The sequence below is a fragment of the Leiobunum rupestre genome, chromosome 5, assembly GCF_980474605.1.
Source record: "Leiobunum rupestre chromosome 5, qqLeiRupe1.1.hap1, whole genome shotgun sequence".
Classification (NCBI taxonomy): Eukaryota; Metazoa; Arthropoda; class Arachnida; order Opiliones; family Sclerosomatidae; genus Leiobunum; species Leiobunum rupestre.
The window spans coordinates 21,505,741-21,532,806 of record NC_143388.1 but is presented as its reverse complement, the minus strand read 5'-3'; the positions used below and the strand labels follow the sequence as shown (position 1 = coordinate 21,532,806).

The following is a 27,066-nucleotide window of genomic DNA, read 5'->3' as shown; positions in this document are numbered from 1 at the left end:
TATAGACCCTAATTGAAGACTTAATTAAACAATAACTAAAAGTCAGTATCGTGGGTTTTTTATTGGTAACTATCATACGTTTAATTATTATGTTATCTCTTATACTTAGAGTTCCTATGCCTGTCGGTTCACGGTAGATTAGTCCGTCGTAGTGACTTTGGCCCTATTTGGAGATATATATGGCAATAATGAAAACGTTTTGAAAAATAGCGGTGGCCTGCCCAGAAATTCGTCCAGGGGAATGTAACAGATTACGCTTTAACTCCAGGGAGATTGAAAGAAAATTTGAATTTAAATCATGGGCCAGCGGAGGGTTTAAGAACGAAAACCATCTCCCTGCTTACGCCACTGAAATTTACATGGAATATTTAACCATTAGGTAGGCTTAAAATTGAATCTATATTTATTTATGGAATTCATTTTAAAAGATCAGTTTTAATTGAAATAATTTAAAAAATTTACTTTCGAAATCGCATCATTTCATGCAAAATAACTTAAATTACTAAAATTAGATACGAAAATAGGTTAGAATCTTATTAAAAAATTACCAGATAAATAAAAATAGAAATGTTTTAGAAGGGTTGCGGCGCGCCGCCGATAATATGAAAGAAAAGAAGAACGTTACTTTTGTGGGCGACTGTACCTTAACACGTGTTTAAGGACTCGGTCCATCAGTGGGTGTCCACGATGTTCAATTCCGAAGTGTGGTTCACAATTGCATAATGCCCGAACTCGTCGTAAAGCACTTTTCGGAGGTGCTTTATGGCACGCCAAACCGGACAAAATTCATACACTCACGCGCTATCAAATTTTTGGGGTCTATCAAATTTTTGACCCTCTCGCTATCAAATTTTTGACCCTCTCGCTATCAAATTTTTGACCCTCGCGCTATCAAATTTTTGACCCTCTCGCTATCAAATTTTTGACTCTCTCGCTATCAAATTTTTGACCCTCTCGCTATCAAATTTTTGGGGTCTATCAAATTTTTTACCCTCGCGCTATCAAATTTTTATACCCTCTCGCTATCAAATTTTTATACCCTCTCGCTATTAAATTTTTATACCCTCTCGCTATCAAATTTTTATACCCTCTCGCTATCAAATTTTTATACCCTCTCGCTATCAAATTTTTATACCCTCTCGCTATCTAATTTTTATACCCTCTCGCTATCAAATTATTGACCCTCTCGCTATCAAATAATTGACCCTCTCGCTATCAAATTATTAACCCTCTCGCTATCAAATTATTGACCCTCTCGCTATCAAATTATTGACCCTCTCGCTATCTAATTTTAAACCCTCGCGCTATAAAATTTTTGACCCTCTCGCTATAAAATATTTGACCCTCTCGCTATCAAATTTTATACCCTCTCGCTATCAAATTTTTATAAACTCTCGCTATCAAATTTTTATACCCTCTCGCTATCTAATTTTTATACCCTCTCGCTATCAAATTATTGACCCTCTCGCTATCTAATTTTAAACCCACGCGCTATCAAATTAGTATACCCTCTCGCTATCAAATTATTAACCCTCTCGCTGTCTAATTTTTATACCCTCGCTATCAAATTTTTGACCCTCTCGCTGTCTAATTTTTATACCCTCTCGCTGTCTAATTTTTATACCCTCTCGCTATCAAATTTTTATACCCTCTCGCTATCAAATTTTTATACCCTCTCGCTATCAAATTTTTATACCCTCTCGCTATCAAATTTTTATACCCTCTCGCTATCAAATTTTATACCCTCTCGCTGTCAAATTTTTATACTCTCTCGCTATCAAATTTTTATACCCTCTCGCTATCAAATTTTATACCCTCTCGCTGTCAAATTTTTATACCCTCGCGCTATCAAATTTTATACCCTCTCGCTGTCAAATTTTTATACCCTCGCGCTATCAAATTTTAGACCCTCGCGCTATCAAACTTCTCTCTACTTTTTATATGACAGTTTCGTCTGATTTGAGAAGCGTACTTTACTTAGCCAAAATAGTGAAAATTTGGTCAAGTTAAGTGAGAACAAGGCCAATTTAAGGAGAACTTCGCCAAGACAAGTGATAACGTGACCGCTTAAAAACGATCCTGTTTCCAGAGGTTGGCACAAAATCATGTTTTGTGTAACGAATTAAAGTTTTTTCTAAATCCATTATCCGAAGACATTTATCTAGCTAGCCCTTTTTCTTTGGTGACATCAGTCACTCACACCGTCACACGATAAATAACGTTAAAAAAACCACCTATGGACTGCAATGCAAAGGATGATAAAATTAGCGAATAAGTAGATCAGTTCATTATGAAAAGGGATAAAAATCTAAACCCTAAACAAATTTGAAGAAATTTAAAAACTTACAAATAGCTTGTACCGATAGGTCTTCGAGTGAAAAACTAAATAACTTATTTAGTGGACAGAAGAAGACATCGATTGTATTTTAGTAGGTTTGAAATATAAGTTTTGTGGACTTTTGAGTACCGTAAAGTTAATGACAATTGTAGTAATGGTAATGTGTAATACAATTTCATTATTTGAACTGTTTCAAATCGTAAATGACAATTTACTATAAGTTGAAGGCACAGAAAGTAAATGTTGAATGAAAACATTTCTATAGATTCTAAACATAATTTTTACTTTTAAAGATATGGTTGTTATGGACCCGTGTAAGTGTTCCTAATACATGTACTGCAGTCTCAGGAAGACACGATCAAAAATTTGCAATATTGAAATCCATTCATTGTTTTACTACCGAAGCCTGGTAAGGCAGTCTTCTTAACCGGAATGTTGGAAACACTTCAATTCCGGGCTGTTTCATAAACAACGATACAGGGCCAAAAACTCCAAATGAGTTTTAGGTACAAATTTTAAATTTTCAGGACCCATTGAAAATTTTCATGACCTTGAACCATGCCATGAAGGTCATTAAACATTTAGCTCGAGAACCATTAGAGATACAAAGCTGATTTCAATTGCCAAAGTGTTCTCCGTCACATTATAGGTATACGTTACTTTGATCCTACCTATAATTTGACCAATAACAAGTTGCAGAATATTAGACAAATACAAGAAGGTCGTGATACAAATAATGTACTAGAGAGCAGGTTGAAGGGCTATTCACTCAGAAAAGTATTCATGTTAGATTATCAAAATTTGCTAGCCGAACTAATCTGGTAGGGTGTCTTAAGAATTTGCAAACTCATTACATTCAACTCATGGTTCAAGCCTAGATCATTCAAGGTTAATCTCGAGAACCAATGGATATAAAGGAATAGTTCCAATTTGTAAAGTGTGTGTGAATTGAAATTTCAAGTCGAAATGTCTCGGACCCGATGCAAAACACCATGATGAAAACGTTCCAAATTGGAACCATTTCTTTAAGCCCATTGGTTCTTGAGATAAACTTTGAAATAAAAATTTACGTTGCTGAAAATTTCAAATTATCAGCTAAAACATATTTTGAGTTATTGGCCCTGTATCTTTTTTTTAACTACACCCTGTATATATCGTCTAGTAAGTATACGGTTGAATACACAAAATTGTAATTCCCCACCCCCCTTAGAAGTTTTTTTTTCTCTCCAATTTTGCAAGTTATTGAAATATATGTATTTTGATGAAGACTACAGAGTATAGTTGTTAACCTAGTAATGTATCTAAATTCTAGTTTGAGATTTCCCGACTTCGCAAAACGCTCAATCACTTTTTCTAGTTTTTTCCAGTTCTAGAGATTAGCGAATACAAGGTGTGGAAACTTTGTTTAAGCAAACGAAAATGAGAGCCCCTTGTTACATTTTCACATTCCATATATTGAATTTTACCGTTATTTTTCAATTATATTTCGCCGAGCTCGCCAATTTTGCCCCACCAAAGAAGAAGATAGCATAACCGAAGCCCCCGCAAGACACAGTGGCTTAGCTGAGACCTCAGAGCCCCCCCCCCCCCCCCCGCAAAAGTCTCTATGTATAATTTTTTTTATGGTGAGTGGGACTCCTGCGGACTATCAGCTACGCCACTGTCAGGACCGCGCAGTGGGGGTAGATCCCAGCGAAATGTATTCAGGGTTCGAGGAGGGGTGTAAATCGAAGGTTTTGGGACTGATTGCCAACCCTCCCCCCCCCCCCCCCCGACAAGTTGCTAGGTGCGCCACTGCCCCACCCTACAAAAATGTCTGCGGGCGCCCAAGTTCGCCCCTCCATACTAGAACGGCTGTCCCATGGCAAAACGAAATATCCAACATTTTTATGAAAAATGAGTAAATTTGGATTTCTTTTGTAGTTTTACGCCTTGAGTGATATTTTCAAATGAAAAATTAATTAGAAACGTAATTATAATTAAAAAACGTTTTGCCATTTTATATTTTTGCAAAAGAAACCCAGAGCAAAACGAACTATCTACACTTCTTATTACGTTTTGCCGTGGGATTTTGAAAACACATGGCGAAACGATCCAAGTGCAGCACATGGTTTGTTTTGCCCTGGTTTTTAGGGCTTATTTCTAGCGCACCATTTACGTTTTTCTTATCTGATGGTCTGGATCCGCCCCTGTTGGATAGCGCAGTGGTTCTAGTCTCATTTCTATTTCTATGATCGTAATATCATTGATTTGTCAGGGTGTTTGGAAATGAAACTTTATTAGAAGTCTCGCAAGTCGAGATACGTGACTTTAGACAGAAATTGAAATTAGGATTCCTTACATGTTTTCACATTAAGTCGATTTAATCGTAATTTACTGTTTGGCCAACGTATCTTTCTCTCATTTACTATTTCACTTGAGTCTTGAGAGATATTGAATCATAAGTAACATAATAACAATAAGTATGACAATTAACGAGGTTTACAACGAAACTGATTTTCAAAGTAAACGCGTAATCAGGATGTTTTTATCAGCACAGCGCCCCCTAGAGTCTAAAATATGCCGAACTTTCGCCTAAGCCGAAATATCTGGTTTCCGATAGATAGGCGGAATATTAGGCTTAAATGATCAAAATTAATGTTTTTCTCGGCGCTACGAGCTGAAGTATGTTTTTTGGCTCGTATGATTCGCACGCGGGCTTCAAAACGTGCTCTCCGATATTAGGCTTATTTTCGTATGAAAAACTATTCATTAAGAACGGTAAGTTGCGAATCCAAGTCGCAGCTTAAAGAGAGTATCAGTGCCGAAAAAAGGTTCGGTTTGAAAATTAGCATTAGGAAGTGTCATACTTCTGTCTGTTATGTTACTTATGCTTTATTTATTTTATTTTGTGTCTTTCAAAAGTTAAGAACAAGACGTACGACGGTCAGAATACACACAATCCTCCTGATGTGTTAAGTTTGTTTGCAGGCCCGGTCTGGCCCGGGTGGCTAACCGGTGATCACCGGTCATATCGGGGCCAACTCAAATTGGGGCCGCCAAAGAGGAAAAATTTGGCATTAATGGGGCCAACACTATTGCATAGCCGGTGGGGCCCTGTTTGTTTGAGCTATACACAGCAAATCTGCAACGCCGGTGACCTAACCAATATATATCGACGGTCACACATAATTGTATTTACACTTATTTGTTACTTCTAGTCATACTTTGAAAGCGTCGAAGATTACTTAGATCAGTGTCACTGCCACACTTATTTGTTTCTTCTAATCACACTTATTTGTTACTTCTGGTCAGACGTTGTGTGTCACACTTATTACTTCTGGTCAGACGTTGTGTGTCACACTTATTACTTCTGGTCAGACGTTGTGTGTCACACTTATTACTTCTGGCCAGACGTTGAAAGTGCCGCGAACTTCGAACGGCCTTGAAAAATGCATGAAGGAATTTCTATAAACACGCGGATTTACAATGTTGGAAGTTGCGGGGGTCCGTATACGCTGTCTAAAAGTAAAAAACCTTACTTAGAATTAAAATTAAATCTAGGTTATATGAAACCACAGCTATTCAAAAATATAACTCATGAATATCGGACTTAAATTAAGGAACGTTATGTAGACTTTTAGGCGAAAATATAAAACCCCAAAAATTGGGGTCCCGTAAATTACGCAAATTTTTAATTTACTGATATAACCGAAGGTAAAGGTCCGCTGAATCCTAACCTAACCAAAAATATATTTTTAACGGACTTGATTTTAAATAAAATATCTACCACACAAAGCTAGACTACCGAAATTAGTAATTTGCCCAACTTCTAGGGCTCCGATTTCAAAAATTTATGAAAGGCTATCGATGCCGAGGTATGTACAGTCCCGATCAAAGGTTTCTGGCCGTTTTCACTTGGCAGCCATATTTTAGGTAGAGAGCCGAATGAGGGCTTCTATGAAAGAATACCCTCACGAAAATAATATGGTTATATATTTTCAGTTTTCAAATCGGATTTGCGGTTGTTAAGTTATTGAAGAAATAGTGATGACGGAAAACATGAAAATTAACCCTTATTTAATTCTTATGTGCTTTGTTTCATATTATGACGCTTCGAATATGCGTAGACACGACAAATTATATAAATTTTTTCCTGACGTCATTTTGTAGGGGTTTGACTTTTCCGGCTTTGCTCGCGCCCTATTGGTGGTAGGGCATTAATTGTCGCTGCATATTATTTTCGTGGGGGTTTTATTTCATAGAAGCCCTCATTCGGCTCTCTACCTAAAATAGAAATTAAATGTCTGCCAAGAGAAAACGGCCAGAAACTTTTGATCGGTACTTTACATTCGAACGAAATATCATTGACTTTTCTAGCCCTAACTGTTGAAGTGACACGCGCGACACGGCGGCATTGGCTACACTGTACGTTAAACTAATAAAAAACGATTTGGCAATTTTTTTGCTATTAAAAATTAATTTGGCCGGTTTTTAATGATGGGTTTGCAATCTCTTAGGTATCGTACAGAAATCCATTCACTGCGTGACCGAACTAAAGCGCCTTCTTAGAGTTTTCGAAGTGACACTTTGGTAAATGAATAATTTTAAAATGAAATATCTCGCGTTATTTATCAGTTTCATAGCGCGCGCTATATTTTTGTCGTTTAACAGAAATAATTTCTCCAGAAAAAACCCTAGATTTTTTCCCTATTTTAAACGTGGGCCGCTTCTAACGCACTATAGTAGGGGGAAAGGCTTCCTTTGATCTCCATTTGCCACACTCCGCTTTCAAAGCGGGATTCGTCATTTTCGGCGATTACGGTCGTAGATCAGGCCTACTACTTTAGGAGAGGGGGATATTGGGCGAGATCGCTTTCATAACGGGTGTTTCTATATGTTTCAAATAGTTTAGGTTTGGCGACATCACGTGGTCTCTTTTTCAGAGAAACTATTATGCTTTGGCTGGGCAAGGGAGGGAAGGATTGTTGGGGGAGGGAAGCGCGTCTCTTTTGTGTCGTTTAAAAAAATAGGAGATACAAGTTTTAGTTTAGGTTCGCGGCAATCGCCGCTGTTTGTGCGTTAGGGTGAACAGTTACGTTTTAGTTTATCCTTATATTGGCCTTGTTGAGGCTTGTTCTCACTTATCTTGGCGAAGCTCTCCTTATATTGGCCTTGTTCTCACTTAACTTGACAAAATCCTCAGTTAACTTGGCCAAGTTCTCACTTATTTTGGCTAAGTAAAGTACGCTTCTCACATCAGAAGAAACTGTCATATCAAAAAGTAGAGAGTATTTTGATAGTGAGAGGGTCTAAAAATTTGATAGCGAGAGGGTAAAATATTAGATAGCGAGAGGGTCAAAAATTTGATAGCGAGAGGGTATAAAATTAGACAGCGAGAGGGTATAAAATTTGATAGCGAGAGGGTATAAAATTTGATAGCGAGAGGGTATAAAATTTGATAGCGAGAGGGTATAAAATTTGATAGTGAGAGGGTCAAAAATCTGATAGCGAGAGGGTATAAAATCTGATAGCGAGAGGGTCAAAAATCTGATAGCGAGAGGGTAAAAAATCAGATAGCGAGAGGGTCAAAACTCAGATAGCGAGAGGGTCAAAACTCAGATAGCGAGAGGGTATAAAAATTTGATAGCGAGAGGGTATAAAAATTTGATAGTGCGAGGGTATAAAAATTTGATAGCGAGACGGTCAAAAATCAGATAGAGAGAGGGTATAAAAATTTGATAGCGAGAGGGTATAAAAATTTGATAGCGCGAGGGTATAAAAATTTGATAGCGAGAGGGTCAAAAATTTGATAGCGCGTGAGTGTATGAATTTTGTCCGGTTTGGCGTGCCATAGTGCTTCCGTTGTGGCCACGTAGTACATTTGGCAAGAACCTGTCCCGTGCCAAGAAGAGTCCTAAGGGAGAATAAGCAACGTGTGGGACACGGACTACCGCGATTGACTGATGTCGCCTTGCCCAGGTCCTGCCAGTATGTTCCCCTACTATAACAAAAATGACACAACTTCGTATATACAGGGTGTCTCAATTTGCTCGATCAGGCCATTTTTCTCAAAATGTATTTATGCTAGGGTTCTGAAATTTTCATGGTTTATTTGTTAGGTATGAAAGGCTTTGGTTATTAAATTTCAGAAAAATCGAACGATTTTGTGCCGTTTTGGAAAATTTATTTTTTCACCGGTAGGTGTCACGCAAAATGTTTCAATAGAAAAGTTGTAGGGCATAGTCGAAAGTGTAAAAATAATTTTGGTTCGGTTGAAAAAGACCTATTTTTCACTGAGTTTGGAGGTCGGGGGAACAAACAAGTTGTACTAGCAGGCAATAGCCTTTAACGAATTGTAGGTAATATGCATTTCAGTTATAAGATTTCGAAAAATAAACAAATAATAATTAGCCCAAGTGACAAATGTTTTTTAATGACTTCTACAAAATGTTTTAAAAAATGCCACCTTCTGATGCAGTGCACAAATATGCACGATGTTGCATATTGCGAAATGCTCCCCGAACCATTTCTGGAGTCACCCGGCGACATGCTTCGATGATTCATTGTCGTAAATCTTCAACGCTCGTCACAGGTGTTTGGTATACGTAGTCCTTTACGAATCCCCAAAGAAAAAAGTCGAGTGGTGTTAGATCAGGGGATCTTGCAGGCCAACGAACAGGACCAGTTTTTCCGATCCATCTTCCAGGAAACTCGTCGTTTAGATATGCAACCACGTCACGATATTGGTGAGGTGGCGCCTCATCTTGCTGGAACCAGATGCGTCTGTACTCGGCCATAGGAATGCCGTCCAACACGTTGGATATTTCATTTTGAAGGAACTCCAAGTAGTTTTGACCGTTCAGACGATTTGGCAGGAAGAACGGGCCAATAATTCTGTCACCTAACAGACCAGCCCACACATTTAAGCGAAACTGCACTTGGTGGCGGTGAGGAAATCCCCAGTGTGGATTCTCGTAGTCCCACATATGTTGGTTTTGACGGTTGAAAGGCCCATCTCTTCCGAATGAACATTCGTCAGACAACAGTAGTTGATCGTGAAAATCCTGGTGTGCGTCAGCCATGAGGCAAAACCAATTGCAGAAGTCGAGTCGGCGCTGTCTATCACCGTCATGCAGTCCTTGGTGAAGTGTCGCTCGATAAGGATGAAAATGGTGTCTTTTGAGTGTTCTCCAAACGTAGTTTCGTTCCAACCCTAAGTCAAAGCTGGCAGTCCTGACGCTCGCTCGAGGATAGGCGACGAAGTAGGCAAGTATGGTGTTTTCCATGTCGATGTCCTGGAGACCACGACCACGAAACCTCGGATTGCTATTACCCTAGTTGTCGAAGTCGCGGACCACTCTAAGAACCGTCGTATGACTTGGTCTGCAATTGGGAAATCTTCGTCTAAATAACTGACTTACTAGAGTAGCATTACGACGACCTTCTCCGTAAAATAATTCTAGCATATGAGCGCGCTGATCTCGAGTGTAAAGAGGCATACTGGACAACAATCGGCCAAGCTGAGATAATGTTTTAACTTTGAAATGTAAACGCTTTAAATACTACTCGGACAATTGATATTTCACGTAATTTTTGGTCTACAAATCTTTGTTTGATGATCTTACTCGTAATTTTCTTTAACAATAACTTTTTGCAGATCTGATTATTAACTACATAGCTGAAAGCATAAGTTCCCTAAAATAAATGTACATGTGTGTTGTGATTATGTACGATTGTTTACGTTAAAGGCTATTGCTTGCTAGTACAACTTGTTTTTCCCCCGACCTCCAAACTCAGTGAAAAATAGGTCTTTTTCAACCGAACCAAAATTATTTTTACACTTTCGACTATGCCCTACAACCTTTCTATTGAAACATTTTGCGTGACACCTACCGGTGAAAAAAAATTCCCAAAACGGCACAAAATCGTTCGATTTTTCTGAAGTTTAGTAACCAAAGCCTTCCATACCTAACAAATAAACCCTGAAAATTTCAGAACCCTAGCATAAATACATTTTGAGAAACATTGCCTGATCGAGCAAATTGAGACACCCTGTATATTCAACTGCAAGTGGAGGTATTTAAAAAAATCGTACCTGTTAAATTCTTCTTGAACTGAAAGTAATTACGAGGGGGGATGTGGCGGAATTGGTTGGTTTCTTAGCAGACAAAAATATCAGCAACGCCCCCTATAGGGGGGAGGTTTCCCCAAGTCGAGGGGAGTCCCTTAGTTGCCGGGTAAAAGACAATTAGTAAGTGACAGTTAGAATGGTCTTAATAAATACTTTATTTTGGGTTGTTAAATATTAGCAGAGGGTATAACAGATCGCTACTTAATACAGTCGGAGCGTGGGTAATGGAAGATTCTAAACTGCTGCATTTCCTGCGGGCTGAGTTAGTTCAGTGTGAAGAATCTCTCTAGACATATGAAGCAGTAGCGGCGCTAAGGTTTTTTCCCAGGTGGGCTAATTATTTTGTGGCCCTTACAACCATGGAGTGTAGCTACACTCCATTTTAAAAATTTAGAGACCCCTTATAAATTTTCGAGGAAGTGACAAGAGCAAGGTCGTTTTCTTGGTGCGGCTCTCGTCGCGGTTCCGGACCCCCTATGACTTTGTATCCGACCTGGAGGGGACATGAACCAAGCTCAAAGGACCGCACTAAAAGATGAAATTGTCCCAGCAACTTGTGGCGAAAAGATGGTTCGATAAATGACCTCTCTTCTATTACTAGTAACATAAGTTGATTCATTGATCCCATTAAGAATCTGAAGCGTAGTTTAAACTAAATACTTACGCAAGTTTTCACTGCGTTGATTGCAGTCACTACTACCCCAAACAACATGGTGTGCGCCGAATCGTACGGGGGCCCCGACCCCGATAATCGTGGATCCCCGGGTTGTCATCCCCGTCCCCGATAGGGTCGGGGTTGGAAATATTCGAGTCGGGGTTTTTAAAAAACTCGGGGTTCATTTTTTCCAAAACAAATATTATCGTTTTCTAAATGTCTAAACTAATAAAAACAAGGCGGTAATATTAGTTCCACATCGATGAGGTGAAATTAATTTTTCTCTAAGTCATGGCGCGTGTCAAAAGGGTTAAACATAGTGTCAGACTTCAGCTTCTTAACTGTATTAAAAGTTTGAGCCCCGTATCTCAAATCCAATCCAAAATACGAAGAAAATTCGTGTAGGATCTTTAAGCCTTGGCGCGTGATAATAAGCATATTGCCAAACGTAACCACCTTTACCTATATTCAAAGTTTAAGCCTCTTATTTCAAATCCAATAGAAACTGCAAAGAAAATGTAAATCAATGTTCAAATAGGAAAAGGGGGCTTTTGCTCCCCCTGTTTACCTGACAGAGCTGAAACGTGCACACAGTGCAGAAGTATAGCAGTAATATAGATAAAAACGAAACGGAATTTAAGTCAGTCGGATCCAAAATTATAAGGCTGTGTAAACATGCTAAGCCTTCGTTAAATTAAAATAAGTCTGGTAAAATATCCACAATGCCCATCCTAATAACTACATCAAGTTTTAAAGTTATACCTCAAATCGCACGCGAATAGCGTTGGCCATACACGGCTTCGATGTGTAAGTGTCACACTTATTTGTTACTTCTGGCCATACACGGCTTCGATATACAAGTGTCACACTTATTTGTTATTTCTGGCCGGCCCTAAATGGGTTAGAGTCCGGCTCTTGTAACCCATAAGGGCGGTGGCGCACTGGGAGATGTTAGCTCTGATCAAATGGTCCTATCTCCACCTCCGACTTCGGTCAGGTTTGGGCTGGAAACGGAGAGGGTCCAGACAAGCTGGCCGCCTCGGCGGATTGGGTAGCCTGCTGTGGGGCGACGAGCCTCCATATGCGGGCACGGCGGTCCTGTTTCCCGGCCTTTTGGGGTCCACCGGGATCTCCGGTGCCAGCTGTGCCGGGTTACTTGGGCTGCTGTGTGCTCGTCGTTCCCCTTTAGGAGCTCTCTCCAAAGGGTTTGACTCCTTACCTACGTAGGCTGGAGTTGCTATAGCATCCACTCTTAATCCCACTGCTGTGTGCGAAGTGGGGATTGGTCCACCCATTGCTGCACCTTCTGCTGGGTTGAGTGGCTTGCGTCCAAGGTGCGACCATCAGTAGTAGGGTACTGCTACCCATGCTGGATTTGTCACCTGTCCGGGCTTGGGGACGCTGGCGTAGGGCACTGTTATGATAGGCCTCCGGTGGTATGGTCTCTGTTACTAGGTACACCGGGCTATAAATTCTGACACACTGTTATTTCTGGCCATACACGGCTTCGATATGTAAGTGTAACATTTATTTGTTACTTCTGGCCATACACGGCTTCGATACTTATTTGTTACCTCTGGCCATACACGGCTTCGATATGTAAGTGTCACACTTATTTGTTACTTCTAGCCATACACGGCTTCGATATGTAAGTGTCACACTTATTTATTTTTCTGGCCAGTAATTGTAAAATTACGGTAAATTTACAGAGTGGTTTTACCGGTAAATTTACAGAGTGGTTTTACCGGTAAATTTACCAATTACTTTCATAATGCAAAAAACACCCAAAAATATTTTATTAAACTTCAAATAAAAGAAGTAACATTTACATTTTACATTGGACCAGAAAACCAAATCATTTTCCCGGCACTGTGATTTTACGTTCCATATATTAAAATGAATTTCCAAGGGGTTATCTAGGAGGTTTCTCTAAGTTTAATATTAAAATACTATTTTAATAATTATTGTGACATCAAACCGAGGGGCAGGTCACTTCCTTGATTAACGACGCACCCCTCGAAAGATTAAATCGGATTTAATCGTGACTATTTTGTTTAAATTCAATTTAATCACAATTATGTTGATTAAATCACGTTTAATCGTGATTAGAATATTTAAATCTGATTTAAACATAATTTAATGATTAAATCTTTTTTGAAAGGATTAAATCGCGATAAGAAATTAGAACTACAATCAGAATTATTATAATTGTGCGTGATTAGAACGAGCGGATTAGAATAATTTAATATGAAAAAAGAAAGTTCCCATTACAATGGTATTTTAATTCAAAAGTCGCTTGATCACTTAGGCCTAAGGTGGTGCCTTGGGTATTAGCCTAGCTGATTATTATTATTATTATTAATTCCTAAGCTGTGATAACTCATGTTACAAACTTACAAAGCTGTGAGGTTTTCGCATTTTTTCAATAAAATGTGATAAGTTAGTTCTTCAATCGTTTAAATCAAACTCAATTGCGATATAACCATCAATATTATTAATTAATAATAAATTGCCGTACTTAAGTTTTCGTTTTAATTTTAAAATCTCGATTCGACGGATAGAATTGATTAAATCTGAATAAAATGATTAAATCTAATTAAAATGATTAAATCCTGATTAAAATGATTAAATCTCGTTTAAATCGCGATCAGATTGATTAAATCGTGAGTAGATTTTCTAATCTCGATTACCCTGGCAAGTATTGAGCCAGTCGCTGTTCCATTTATGGAAGGTTGTAGTCAGTCACAATGCACAGATTTTGTTGAGTGCATGATTAATATCGGGTTGACGATACTTGAGGCGTAAGGCTTGGTGCTGCCCTCTAGGTTGCGTTATAGATGGCCCATAGGTCTTTTTAGTATGGGGCCCCCACCGCTCGAGCGAAGTGAGTGCGCGGCGCCGAAACATAGTTTACACATGGATTAAACACTAAAGGATGTTCGACGAGCTAAGATTTCTATGTCGAGTTCGCGTTGGCTCGGTCGTAACGTGTTTCCTCCCCCCACGCTTAACTCCCCTAGGAGCACCGGATATGATTTTGTAGCGCCATCTGGTATTGTTTTTAAATAATTTTGGAACTTCGTGATTTTCGTCTGCTCTTTTAGTTAAAGATTATAACTACATGGATCAAAACACGCTTCTTTTATCAATCTTCAATTTCGTATAAAATTACAAATAGTAAATAGTGAAAAGGTTGAAACTGCAAAGCTTCAAATCCTAAAATAAAGATCTTTGGTAAGTATAAACGAAGTATCATTGCACGCCCGTTTGTTTGCCCCTGGATAGAAAACAATTTCCGGTTTGCGGGCTCGCGCCGCTAGGTGGCAAGGTTAGAGTATTTTTGCGTTTTTTCGCTCGTGGAACATCCTTTAGTGTTTAATCCATGGTTTACATGTCTGTAAACCGTTATTTCATTTTAAAAAGTTATTACTGTTTTGCCTTTCAACCTTTATCTTTTTCGTCATCAGTCCTACGTTATCCAAAAAGTATTGACGTCATTCAGGACTTTGTCGGGTCGCTATCCGCTCGTATTAAAAGTAAGATAAATACGTATTTTAAAAAATAAATTTTTTATGTTACTCAGTTCGGTAATAATTAAAGTGCGTAAGTCAACGCTCAAAATCGGAAAAGGAGGGATGTAGCGCCCCCCGTTTAATTTACAGGGTTGAAACTTGCACACAGTGTTGAGGTATAACAGTAATATAGATTAACAATGAAACGGAATTTAGAAGTCATTCTATCCAAAATTATAAGACTGCGTTTTTTTTTAATTGTTAAAGGGGGGTTGGATAGAAGGGGCTGGCAAGTCGCCGCTAACTACTTTTAACCAGCGAAACTTGATTGTGGAGATAGTGGCAACTCTTTTAAGTATTCTTAGAAAACCGTTAAAAATATATGGAAGGTGTTGGAAATGTGAACGCCAACAACAACGACGACGACGGCACTTCACAACATTCTGACAAAAACAATATAGTCAGGTTGTGTGTGTAAAATTTGTAATTTTACTTTGGAAATTTTTTCAAGTACGATTTTTCAATTGAAATGGTTCAAACACATGTTAAAATAAATATTTGGCCTTTTTCAATTAGTTTTAATTCACTCGCTCCTTTTCAACCCTTAGATAGAAGAGTTGAAAAGGAGCGAGTGAGCTCGAAAAACTTCCCCAATATTATTTTTTAATAAAAGTTTATTTTAAACCATGAAGTATCTGTTTCTATAGTATATTACTTACTATTTACTAGTTTAAATTAACCATGGTTAAATTTTGCGTTTATGATACCCTCTAATACAACTATGATTAGAAATAAAGAGAAAATAAAAATAGCGGATATTTATTTTCGGCTAGGACCGAAACGATCCAAGGCGTTGATTGGCTGGTACGTTTTTAAAGGATGCGACCGCACTGGGTGTTTCGTGACGAAGGGACTCAAATTAAACTTTAAAGCTTTTCTTGGCAGTGACCAAGACATTTTAAATGCCTTTTATCTCCTCGGAAATAATAACGGGCCTGTTTCAGAGGATATTCACAGCCAAATGGAAAAATATACAGGGTGTTCCTTTTGCTCGAAAAAGTGATTTTTTTCAAAACCTATGTTTTTAAGAACGTTGAAATTTGTACTGTACATTATACGTGCCGGGGGACACTTTCTACCAAAATTGCATCTAAATCTAAAAATATTTTCACGTTTTTTGAAAATTTAAATTTTCTACCGCTAGGTGCTATAAGAAAATTGTCAATGAGAAAATTGTAGAGCGTAACCGAAAACGTACAATTGCCGTTGGCGCGAAAAAATAGACGTCTTTTTCACTGACAAAATACGACTTTGAAAAGTGACAAGTTGGGCAAGCTAAAATAACTTTTTTTGAATTTCATTGGGAGAGTAGTGTAACTTTATGAAAGTCAGAAATTTGTTTATCTGGTGTTTAATGCAATTTGGCTTGCAGTAAAACTCGCATTTGGGAAATTTTACATAGGCATAAGTACCATCCTTACAGAGCAACGCTTCACCACGGTTTACGAGATGGAGACGCTCAACAACGGCTGGATTTTTGCAACTGGCTGCTAAATTCCGTGCACGACGACCCACAATTCCTCCGCAACATGCTATTCTCGGATGAATCCTCGTTTGCAAGAGACGGCCCTTACAATCACCAAAATAATCATGTTTGGGAAGACACAAATCCACACTGGGGATATGAACACCGTCACCAATTTCAATTTGGGCGCTTGAATGTTTGGATTGGTCTTGTTGGAGACCGGTTAATTGGTCCAGTATTCTTACCGCAAAATCTAAATGGCCAGAGTTATTAAGATTTCTTGAGAAATGAGCTAGAACAACAACTTGACGAACTGCCGTTGGCGCAACGAGCAAGACTGTGGTTTAAGCAAGATGGTGCCCCGTCTCATTACCACATAGCCGTGAGAGATTACCTAAACAAAGAATTTCCACAACGATGAACAGGGAGAAACGGTCCTGTACACTGGCCAGCAAGGTCGACCGATCTGGCTCCATTGAATTTCTTTCTTTGGGGCTCCGTCAAGGACAAGGTGTACAGTCTGTTACAAAAGTCTTCGACAAAGGGAGTTTTTGCATTTTTCTTAAATTTTCTCGAAACGTGTAAACGATAGAAAAATGACACCAGAAACAATTTTTAATCTTTTTTTGTTTCCTTTCACGTGGAGTTGTCGGTTTTTCAGAGCGACAATAGTTTCGGCGGTAACGCCAGATGTCGTTTCTGACAACTTTTTTAAAAATGCAGTTACGCCCCTGAAACCGGCATTTTCGGATTCAGGGTGGTCGATTCATATTTAGAAAGTGTCACTGTCATTGCTCTACCACCAACGGTTGAGGAGCTATAGCCGGTTGCAATTTTCGATTCCATTTGGGAAAAACTAAAAGACGTCAAATATCACTTGTGGCATTCCCCCGATAACGCAGAGCGTTTCAACAACATTTAATATTGTATAGGAAAAGAGACGATAATGGAAGCAATGAAAGTATAAAATAGGTGTAGAAAACTGTAATTACTGGTTTAGCATCCTTTCCTCGAGTGAATGGCTTTTTTTTACAATATTTTGATAGACACAGTGACTAAAAGTTTTAACATTGAAACAATGGCAAGTGTCATACTAATAGAGATTATGTTACTTGTGGTAAAAACGAATTTGGCAGAATCGGTTGAGGGGTTAAAAGGCGGAAATCTTTGCTACAAATTAATCATATAAAGTTATTTTTGGTATTGGTCAAAAACGCGTATCTTTCTCGTCCCGAAATTCTATAGTGGAACCCCCTTTCCCATGAGATAATTTCCGTGGTAATCTCATATCTTTCTCGTCCCAAAAATCTATAGTAGAACCACCACGGGGTAGCAAGCCCCCCTCCCCCCTTTTCCCATGCGAGAATTTCCGTACTACCCTTTTCCCCACTAAGGCACCCCTTCCCCTTTTTCCCATGCGAGAATTACCGTGTTACCATTTTCCCCACATAAATTACTCAAAAACACTTGTCCCCCCCCCCCCCCCCCCCCAGTAAAGCACCCCTCCCCCTTTTTCACATGCGAGAAATACCGTGTTACCTTTTTCCCCCGGCGAAAATAACTTAAAACTTGCCTTTCTCTCTCGTTCCCCTTCCTCTTTTTCCCATGCGAGAATTACCGTAGTACCCTTTTCCCCACTATGGCACCCCTTCCCCTTTTTCCCATGCGTTAATTACCGTTGTACCCTTTTCCCCACGAAAATTACTCAAAAACACTCGTCCCACACCACCCCAGTAAAACACCCCTCCCCCTTTTTCCCATTCGAGAGTTTCCGTGGTACCCTTTTCCCCATAGTCGAACCACCCCAGTAAGGCACTCCTCCCCCTTGTCCCGGGGAAAAGATGGGCACTTGTTTTTCCTATCTATCTTTTTACCTCTCAAAATCATTAAGATGGCGCCACTATCACTATCCCGATCAATTTTTTTTTAAAAACCACAACATTTAAATATCAATTTAATATCAAAGATGAGTAACTTTTCTTTATCAATTTTCTTTCCTCTCAAAATTTTCATATAGCGCCACTATCACTATTACGATAAATTTTTCTATCAATATCTCAAAAAGTGTAAATATCAAATGAAAATCAAAAATGAGTACTTTCTATCCTATAGATTTTTACCTTTCAAACATTTTGAGTAAACACCACTATCAAACTCCTATCGATTTTTATCTAATGGTTAAGTCTATATATCAAATCAAAATCAAATGAGTACTTTCTACCAGATCAATTTTGTTCCTTTCAAAAATCTTTCCAAGGTACCTCTATTAAATTCCAAACAATTTTTAACTAAAGTCATTTAAGTTCATATATCAAATCAAAATCACTTTTTCTCCGAATACCTTAAATAAAAATTTACAACCTTAATCCCTAATCCAACGGAATAATGTAAACTACGGTTTTGGTTTTGGTTTTAGTTTTACTTTACCCACGGCCAACTTCGATGACGTGCTTAAGTGCGAACAGTGCGTCCTCAAAGTTGGCCGTGCTTTACCCATGCCGAAAATAATTAATTGCACGCGAAATCACGTGACTCTCGTCAAAAGACATGGACGAACTGCCGTATAAAAAAAAGAGTTCACCCCTACCCCCTTTTACCTAAGCAGGAAAATGAAAAAGACGGTTAGCAATCAACTTTTTGACCGAGAGCCGAAGATTATATTAAATTCAAATCAATATTTTAACTTAGTTTTTGGAAACTATCAAAAATTAAGTTTCACCTAACCTACAACAATCAATCTCTTTTCAATTTTTTGCGTTAGATGGCGACCTCTATCACATTCAAATCAAATTTCACTTGACCTGTAAAAATTAATATCATTTCAATTTTTTTCAATAGATTTCGACACGTGTCCTATCCCATTAAAATCAAATTTTCGTAACGATAAATATGCGGAATCAGAAAGCAATCAATTTTTTTACGGCATTCTGAAACCTTTCAAAATCAATTTTTCTTTGTTTAGAATTTTTTGTGTTAAAAATCATATCAAAATTGATAGAATTTTAAAGAAAAATTCTTAAATCGATCAAAAAAAGTATCAGATTCAAAAAAGATATGATAGTGCCCATCTTTGTCCCGGAGTACTCTTTTCCCCCCGCGAAAATAATTAAAAAACTCTCCTTTCTCTGTCGTCCCAAACCCCCCTGTATCTTATGGCAGATTTGCTCCCCCCTCACGAAGAACAGAAAACTACGCTCGTCCTTGAGCCCCGACTTCCCTCTGTCATATTAATATTTACATTCAAAATTTAATTATTTTTAATAATTACAAATGCAAATTATCCCCGTCCCCGACTAAAATCTCTCCAAATACAACTTTAACTCCTTCTGGCCTTTTCTACCTGCCACTGCCTTTTTCCTGTCAAGTCTGCCAACGCGTGATAGGCTATTACGGGCCATAAAATGACAAGGCATATGTTACTATTATAAAATATCATTGTAATAAACTAGATTTTTCAAGGTAACATTTAGTTACAATTACAAATCTGATTATGTCTGTGTTATTTATGAACTGCCCTTGTAGAGTAGGGCAGGTGGGCGCCATTGCTTTACTAATAAATATTTTAACATAAACCCAGTGTCATAAATACAGTTTTCAAATTACAAAGGTTAAAATAATTTTTTAGCTGATAATTTTAAATTTAGGAAAAGTGTACCTTTAATATTAAGGGTAACAAAGCTTTATTTTTTAGCTTCCCAAGATTGGTCCAGTTGATTTGATAATTTATGTATCGTCTGGCATTAATTTTTCTACTGACAATCATAAAGGTATAGTATATCTTTTATAATATTAGGTGCTTGCTTCTAGGTATATTTCATAAGCACTGTCACCCTGATATGGCCACCATAATATTTCATGTCACAGAGCACGAGGCACAACATCACAAGAAATGTGCAAGTAACCACGTGACAACTATGAGCGTCTTAATGTTTTGCAAATTTAAAATTCTTACCAGACCCACAAGAAAACTACAAATAATTGTAATAATATTCATGATGGTCTTAAATTTAAAAAGGTGGATATCATTGATACAGTTACCAAACATTTCTGATAATTTCTTAAAAACATAAATGCGTTCAAATGAACTAGAAATAATATTTTTCTTAGTAGTTTATGTGATATAGAAGTTAATGATAAGTGTCCATCACAGCACAGCGTCAAATTTACATATATTCAAATTTACAAAATAGAAAAACAGAAAAAGATCCAGTCATGATACTATAAGTTTATTAAGGTTTTTAGTTTTTAGGAGTGATGAGAGTTTAGCGGTTGGTATATAATAGCCAGAGCATTTCACTTCTTGAGGGCGCCAGGGTAGCAGTACTTCCTAATGTTCGTGTAACTTTTTTAATAAAAGGGAATGGCACCCGGTCAGGGAATCTCAATAATTTCATAAAATTCAGGCAGTTTAAACTATAACCTTAAGAGTCACCTGCACTTAAATAAAGCTGAAGTTAAAAGATTAAAATCTGATAAAAGTAAAATATAAAGTTCCCAAATGATAAATTTTGTTCTTAAAAGGCCAGGGAAAATTTATAAAAGTGGTTTGGGAAACGTCAGGGAATTTGAAACTGAAATATTTGAGATAACCCTGTATATTAAAATATAAAATGTTCATTCATTCATTAGTTAGTTAGTTATCACCTTATGCATAGTAAAGGTTAACCAAATTTAATGAAATTTTGGCCCTATCTAGGCCTACACAAGACTTGTGTCCTCATATATTCTTAAGTTTTAAATTTCAACTATATGGTCCTGGATATTTGAAGTTGTAGTTTTTAATATGCAAGTCTATGGGAACTCTTATATAGAAACGTGCATGCACCATATTTACCACTTTTGGCCTTTTATTATTTGCCTTACAATTTACTTCTTAAATACCACTTTGGAAACACTAGATACTTTAAAAACAGTTTGTAACATGTTATAAAACAATGACACCAACTTAAAAAAGGTATATATTTAAAGTTACTTTTTGAGTGCAGAAAGTTCCTTTTAAAATGAAAAAGTTGTAATTTTATAAATGTCTATAATGACCTACACTTAAAAAATTCTAGCTAGTTTCTCCTAATTGAAGGGAATTTCTCTAACTACTATTACTAGTCATTAATATTTTTCTCAATGTAAAATTTTGTTGGCTAGCTATATAATTAACTTGATATATTAGAATCAAAGGAAGGTCCTATTGTTCAATTTTTAAATAAGCCTTCACATGCAATAAGTCTATCCCACCCTGTTGTGCCCCTGTAGCACAATGAAGTCGGGCCGACATCGATCAGAGCCCTCAAATGGCTAGGCCGGCTGACCTTCGGTTTTACTGTCGAAATGTCCTAGGGAAGTTCAGTTAGGGTCGGCCGACTAAAAATGTACCTTTTTCCTATTCCAAAACGTGACTCTATACCGACTATAAATGTGTTGGTGAACCAACTCCGAAACGTCGTCCGGCCGACTGCATAAAATTGCGTATTTCCGAGTCAAAATAGACCAGTAAATGAGCAGTTTTATAGATAATATCAAAAGAAAGTTATCAGACTGCTACACTCCCCATGTTGGAGGCGTTTTCCTTATGAAGTTACGTTTTGACCTCGAATTTGAAATTTTACGCGCTTCTAGGCCCCAAAAAACGTTTTTGTTTTTATGAAAATATTTTTTAAACACACAAATTCCGAAGTGCAATTTATCGCGTCAAAAGACTAGGATGGAAATTATCTTTTATTTGACTCGATTTTCTCATCATTTTCATAAGGAAAACGCCCTCCGATTCTGAGCGCTATTTCGATAACTTTGGTTCATTTACTTCTGATACTATACAAATAATACAATTATTTATTGATGAAACTTATTTATAGAGTATTGATGAAATATTTTTTAAAGTAAAATTACCGCGATAAAATTTAGGAGACCGCGACGGTGCACGCTGGATACTTGATGATGGAAATTGACTAATACACCTGTGAAAAGTCAAGACCTTTCCTGATAAAAGTAGATTATCAGTGATAGTTGCCAGATAAAGTTTAAAAGTCCCGCACACTCCAATTGGGAAACTAGCCCTAAATCCCACCCAAAAAAAATTGCTCTCTTTTCGATACAGCCCAAGAAAACTGTAGTGTTACCTGATACTTAAAGGAATGATCTAGAACTACAACGGCACTTTAGCCTATCAGGTGAGGTAAATTCTCTAAAAGAATTTATAAAGAGAGGGTGATTCATCGATTCACAATTTATTGTTGCTCAGCGTTCTCGACCATTGGGGATTTTTTGACTATTACCAACTTTTCCCACCCAATTTTCTACTTAGCTTGAACATTTCATAACCTAGCCAAATATAATTTCGCCGAACTTGCAGAAACCAGTCCAAAAAAACGCCGTCCGTTCAATGCTTTTTCCCCCGCAACAGCTTTCGCAAAGAAGCCCAATCTGGGCGGGAAACCGCCCAACTGCCAACTCGGAATATCTTGATGCCGAGCTTTTTCAGCTTTTAAGTTCCCCGTGAGAGTTAGCGAGGTAGGCTATATGAGCTTCAAGATCTCGCTAGTTCTAGCTCGGGCGAGATAGGAGGAGAGAACAATGGTGAGAGAATGCCCAGACCCGGTCAGTGCTGGCTTTTTATACCCCATGGGGTGACCATGGAGCGACTTTTTTAACAATTTTTAGGTATTAAATACCACTTGTGTTTATAAACGTTTTAAATAAAAGAAGATATTTTTACCTTATAAAATATCACGATATTTTAAATGTTGTAATATTGTTTTATATTTCGCACTTATCTCTGAGAAATTTAAAAATACAGAACAACTTTTTTAACTAAAATCTAGTTTGACTCTGAAGTAGTCGATGCTGCACTGTACAGATATAATTGATCGACAGAGCTAAGTGCAAAATACAGGGTGTTTTGAATTGCTCTGACTGGGTTTTTTTTCCAGAAACTGCAAGAGATAGAGTTGCGAAATTTCCAGGGTATTATTTCTAGTGTGGGATCGCTTTAAATCCTAAATTTCAGAAAAATCGGAAATAATTTAGGGTTTTTGTAAAAAATATTTTTTCACCGTTAGGTGCTAGAAGAAACGTTTCAATGATAAAGTTGTAGAGTGATGTCGAAAATGTTCAAAAAAATTGGTTTGCACTAATCCTATGCGCGTTACGATTGGCTTCACAAAAATGCGAAGGCTATTGACCCCTATGGACCGCTTGTTTTTTTTTCATCAGCTCCAATTTTCGTGAAAAGGTGTTCTTTTCCAATGAAACCAATTTCTTTGACCATTTTTGACAGCACTCTATAAATTTCTCATTGAAACTTTTTTTCTAGCACCTACCGGTGAAAAAATATGTTTTACAAAAACCCGAAACTATTTCCGATTTTTTTGAAATTTAGGATTTAAAGCGATCCCCCACTAGAAATAATACCATGACAATTTCGCAACTCTATCTCTTGCAGTTTCTGAAAAAATGCCCAGTCAGAGCAAATCAAAACACCCTGCATAAAATAACATAACATTTAAAATAAGATGATATAAGATAATGTTCCTATATTTTATAAGATAAAAATATCTTTCTATATTTTATACGCTTATAAACGCAAGCGATATATAATAGTTTAATACCTTAAAATAGTAAAAAAAAATAGTTTTGGAGAAAAACATCTTGAGCATATTTAAGTTTTAATTTATCAATAAAATCAGAGATGGCATTGTCTTTATCAATTTATTTTTTCATGTAATCGTAGGAAATATATGCTTGTATGTATATGATACTTGAACTAGAAATAAAAAGCCCTCTGTTGAAAATTAACGGTTCTGTTTTATTTGTAATTCGTGTATTACATGATATTTAACTATCACATTTTTAGTCTTTATAGAGTCACGTTTTTAAATTGAACCGACTGTGGCCCGACGTCGTTTTGGAGTAGGAAACAAATACATTATTATTCGGTAGAGAGTCGACCCTAACGCCCCTAGAACATTTCCACTGTAAAACTGAAGGTCGGCCGGCCAAGCCATTTGAGGGCTTTGTCCGACATCGGGCCCACTTAAATGTGCTGCAGGGGATAATAAAAAGATTGTTACGTATTTACTATGTGAAATTCGTTACTCTTATACAGGGTGTCTCAATTTGCTCGATCAGGCCATTTTTCTCAAAATGTATTTATGCTAGGGTTCTGAAATTTGCAGGGTTTATTTGTTAGGTATGGAAGGCTTTGGTTACTAAATTTCAGAAAAATCGAACGATTTTGTGCCGTTTTGGATTTTTTTTTCACCGGTAGGTGTAACGCAAAATGTTTCAATAGAAAAGTTGTAGGGCATAGTCGAAAGTGTAAAAATAATTTTGGTTCGGTTGAAAAAGACCTATTTTTCACTGAGTTTGGAGGTCGGGGGAAAAACAAGTTGTACTAGCAAGCAATAGCCTTTAACGTAAACAATCGTACATAATCACAACACACATGTACACTCTGTTAAATAAGTCTTCGGCCGTTGGGATTTTCGCACTTATTTGCGATTATCTGAAAAACTATGAATTATAGCAAGTTGAAACCAATTTTATTTTTAATATTTTACTAATATCTTTCATACCTATGTCTTGATTCACGTGTAGCATTTCCATATTCGTCGGAAACGTGAAATATCGTTTTTGACAACGTTTTTAATAATGATGTTACGCCCCCGAAACCTGCATTTTTGGATTCTAAAGGGTCGATTCATATTTAGAAAGTGCCATTGTTTTCCGGCTACGTCAAACGGCTGCTAAGATATGGCCTATTGAAAATTCGGGTCTCATTCGGAAAATTCTAAAATGATTAATTAATCAATATTAATAATCCGGCATATAACCACAACGTTCCAACAACTCGTTATAAATCAATATACTATATGCTTATTGATGAAACGACGAAAGTTGTTTTTTTCCTCAACAATAAGATATTATTTCTCGGTCGCCTCGAGCATTTTTATTAAAAAAGTTGTCAAAAACGACATTTGGCGTTTCCGGCGGATATGGAAATGCTACACGTGAATCAAGACATAGGTAAGAAAGATATTAGTAAAATATTAAAAATAAAATTGATTTCAACTTGCTATCATTCATAGTTTTTCAGATAATCAAAAAAAAACGCCAAAATCCCAACGGCCGAAGACTTATTTAACAGAGTGTACATTTATTTTAGGGAACTTATGCTTTCAGCTATGTAGTTAATAATCAGATCTGCAAAAAGTTATTGTTAAAGAATATTATTACGTTCAACACCTAATTAGACAAAGTAGACAAAGACCGCGTCTTCCATTTCGACGTGGTTACGAGTAAGATCATCAAACAAAGATTTGTAGACCAAAAATTACGCTTATTTTTCTTTTGTTGTTTTTTAACGTGAAATATCAATTGTCCGAGTAGTATTTAAAGCGTTTACATTTCAAAGTTAAAACATTATCTCAGCTTGGCCGATTGTTGTCCAGTATGCCTCTTTACACTCGAGATCAGCGCGCTCATATGCTAGAATTATTTTACGGAGAAGGTCGTCGTAATGCTACTCTAGTAAGTCAGTTATTTAGACGAAGATTTCCCAATTGCAGACCAAGTCATACGACGGTTCTTAGAGTGGTCCGCGACTTCGACAACTAGGGTAATATCAATCCGAGGTTTCGTGGTCGTGGTCTCCAGGACATCGACATGGAAAACACCATACTTGCCTACTTCGTCGCCTATCCTCGAGCGAGCGTCAGGACTGCCAGCTTTGACTTAGGGTTGGATCGAAACTACGTTTGGAGAACACTCAAAAGACACCATTTTCATCCTTATCGAGCGACACTTCACCAAGGACTGCATGACGGTGATAGATAGCGCCGACTCGACTTCTGCAATTGGTTTTGCCTCATGGCTGACGCACACCAGGATTTTCACGATCAACTACTGATGTCCGACGAATGTTCATTCGGAAGAGATGGGCCTTTCAACCGTCAAAACCAACATATATGGGACTACGAGAATCCACACTGGGGATTTCCTCACCGCCACCAAGTGCAGTTTCGCTTAAATGTGTGGGCTGGTCTGTTAGGTGACAGAATTATTGGCCCGTTCTTCCTGCCAAATCGTCTGAACGGTCAAAACTACTTGGAGTTCCTTCAAAATGAAATATCCAACGTGTTGGACGACATTCCTCTGGCCGAGTACAGACGCATCTGGTTCCAGCAAGATGGGGCGCCACCTCACCAATATCGTGACGTGGTTGCATATCTAAACGACGAGTTTCCTGGAAGATGGATCGGAAGAACTGGTCCTGTTCGTTGGCCTGCAAGATCCCCTGATCTAACACCACTCGACTTTTTTCTTTGGGGATTCGTAAAGGACTACGTATACCAAACACCTGTGACGAGCGTTGAAGATTTACGACAAAGAATCATCGAAGCATGTCGCCGGGTGACTCCAGAAATGGTTCGGGGAGCATTTCGCAATATGCAACATCGTGCATATTTGTGCATTGCATCAGAAGGTGGCATTTTTTAAAACATTTTGTAGAAGTCATTAAAAAACATTTGTCACTTGGGCTAATTATTATTTGTTTATTTTTCGAAATCTTATAACTGAAATGCATATTACCTACAATTCGTTAAAGGCTATTGCCTGCTAGTACAACTTGTTTGTTCCCCCGACCTCCAAACTCAGTGAAAAATAGGTCTTTTTCAACCGAACCAAAATTATTTTTACACTTTCGACTATGCCCTACAACTTTTCTATTGAAACATTTTGCGTGACACCTACCGGTGAAAAAAAATCCAAAACGGCACAAAATCGTTCGATTTTTCTGAAATTTAATAACCAAAGCCTTCCATACCTAACAAATAAACCCTAGCCTAAATACATTTTGAGAAAAATGGCCTGATCGAGCAAATTGAGACACCCTGTATATTAATACTAAACATTATAAAGTCTCTTTTG

General features: G+C 37.7%; 1 protein-coding gene and 1 long non-coding RNA gene across 2 annotated transcripts in view; one reads left to right on the top strand and one right to left on the bottom strand.

The window, feature by feature from the left end:
* Positions 1-27,066, bottom strand: part of LOC149943787 (uncharacterized) — a 413,771-nt gene that overhangs the window by 128,294 nt on the left and 258,411 nt on the right. The window lies entirely within an intron of this gene.
* Positions 1-27,066, top strand: part of LOC149943794 (DNA (cytosine-5)-methyltransferase 3A-like) — a 59,392-nt gene that overhangs the window by 25,527 nt on the left and 6,799 nt on the right. The window contains exon 16 of the mRNA XM_090175089.1: positions 19,835-19,910. Within this exon, the coding sequence (XP_090031215.1) occupies positions 19,835-19,910 (76 nt within the window). The remainder of the gene's footprint in view (positions 1-19,834; positions 19,911-27,066) is intronic.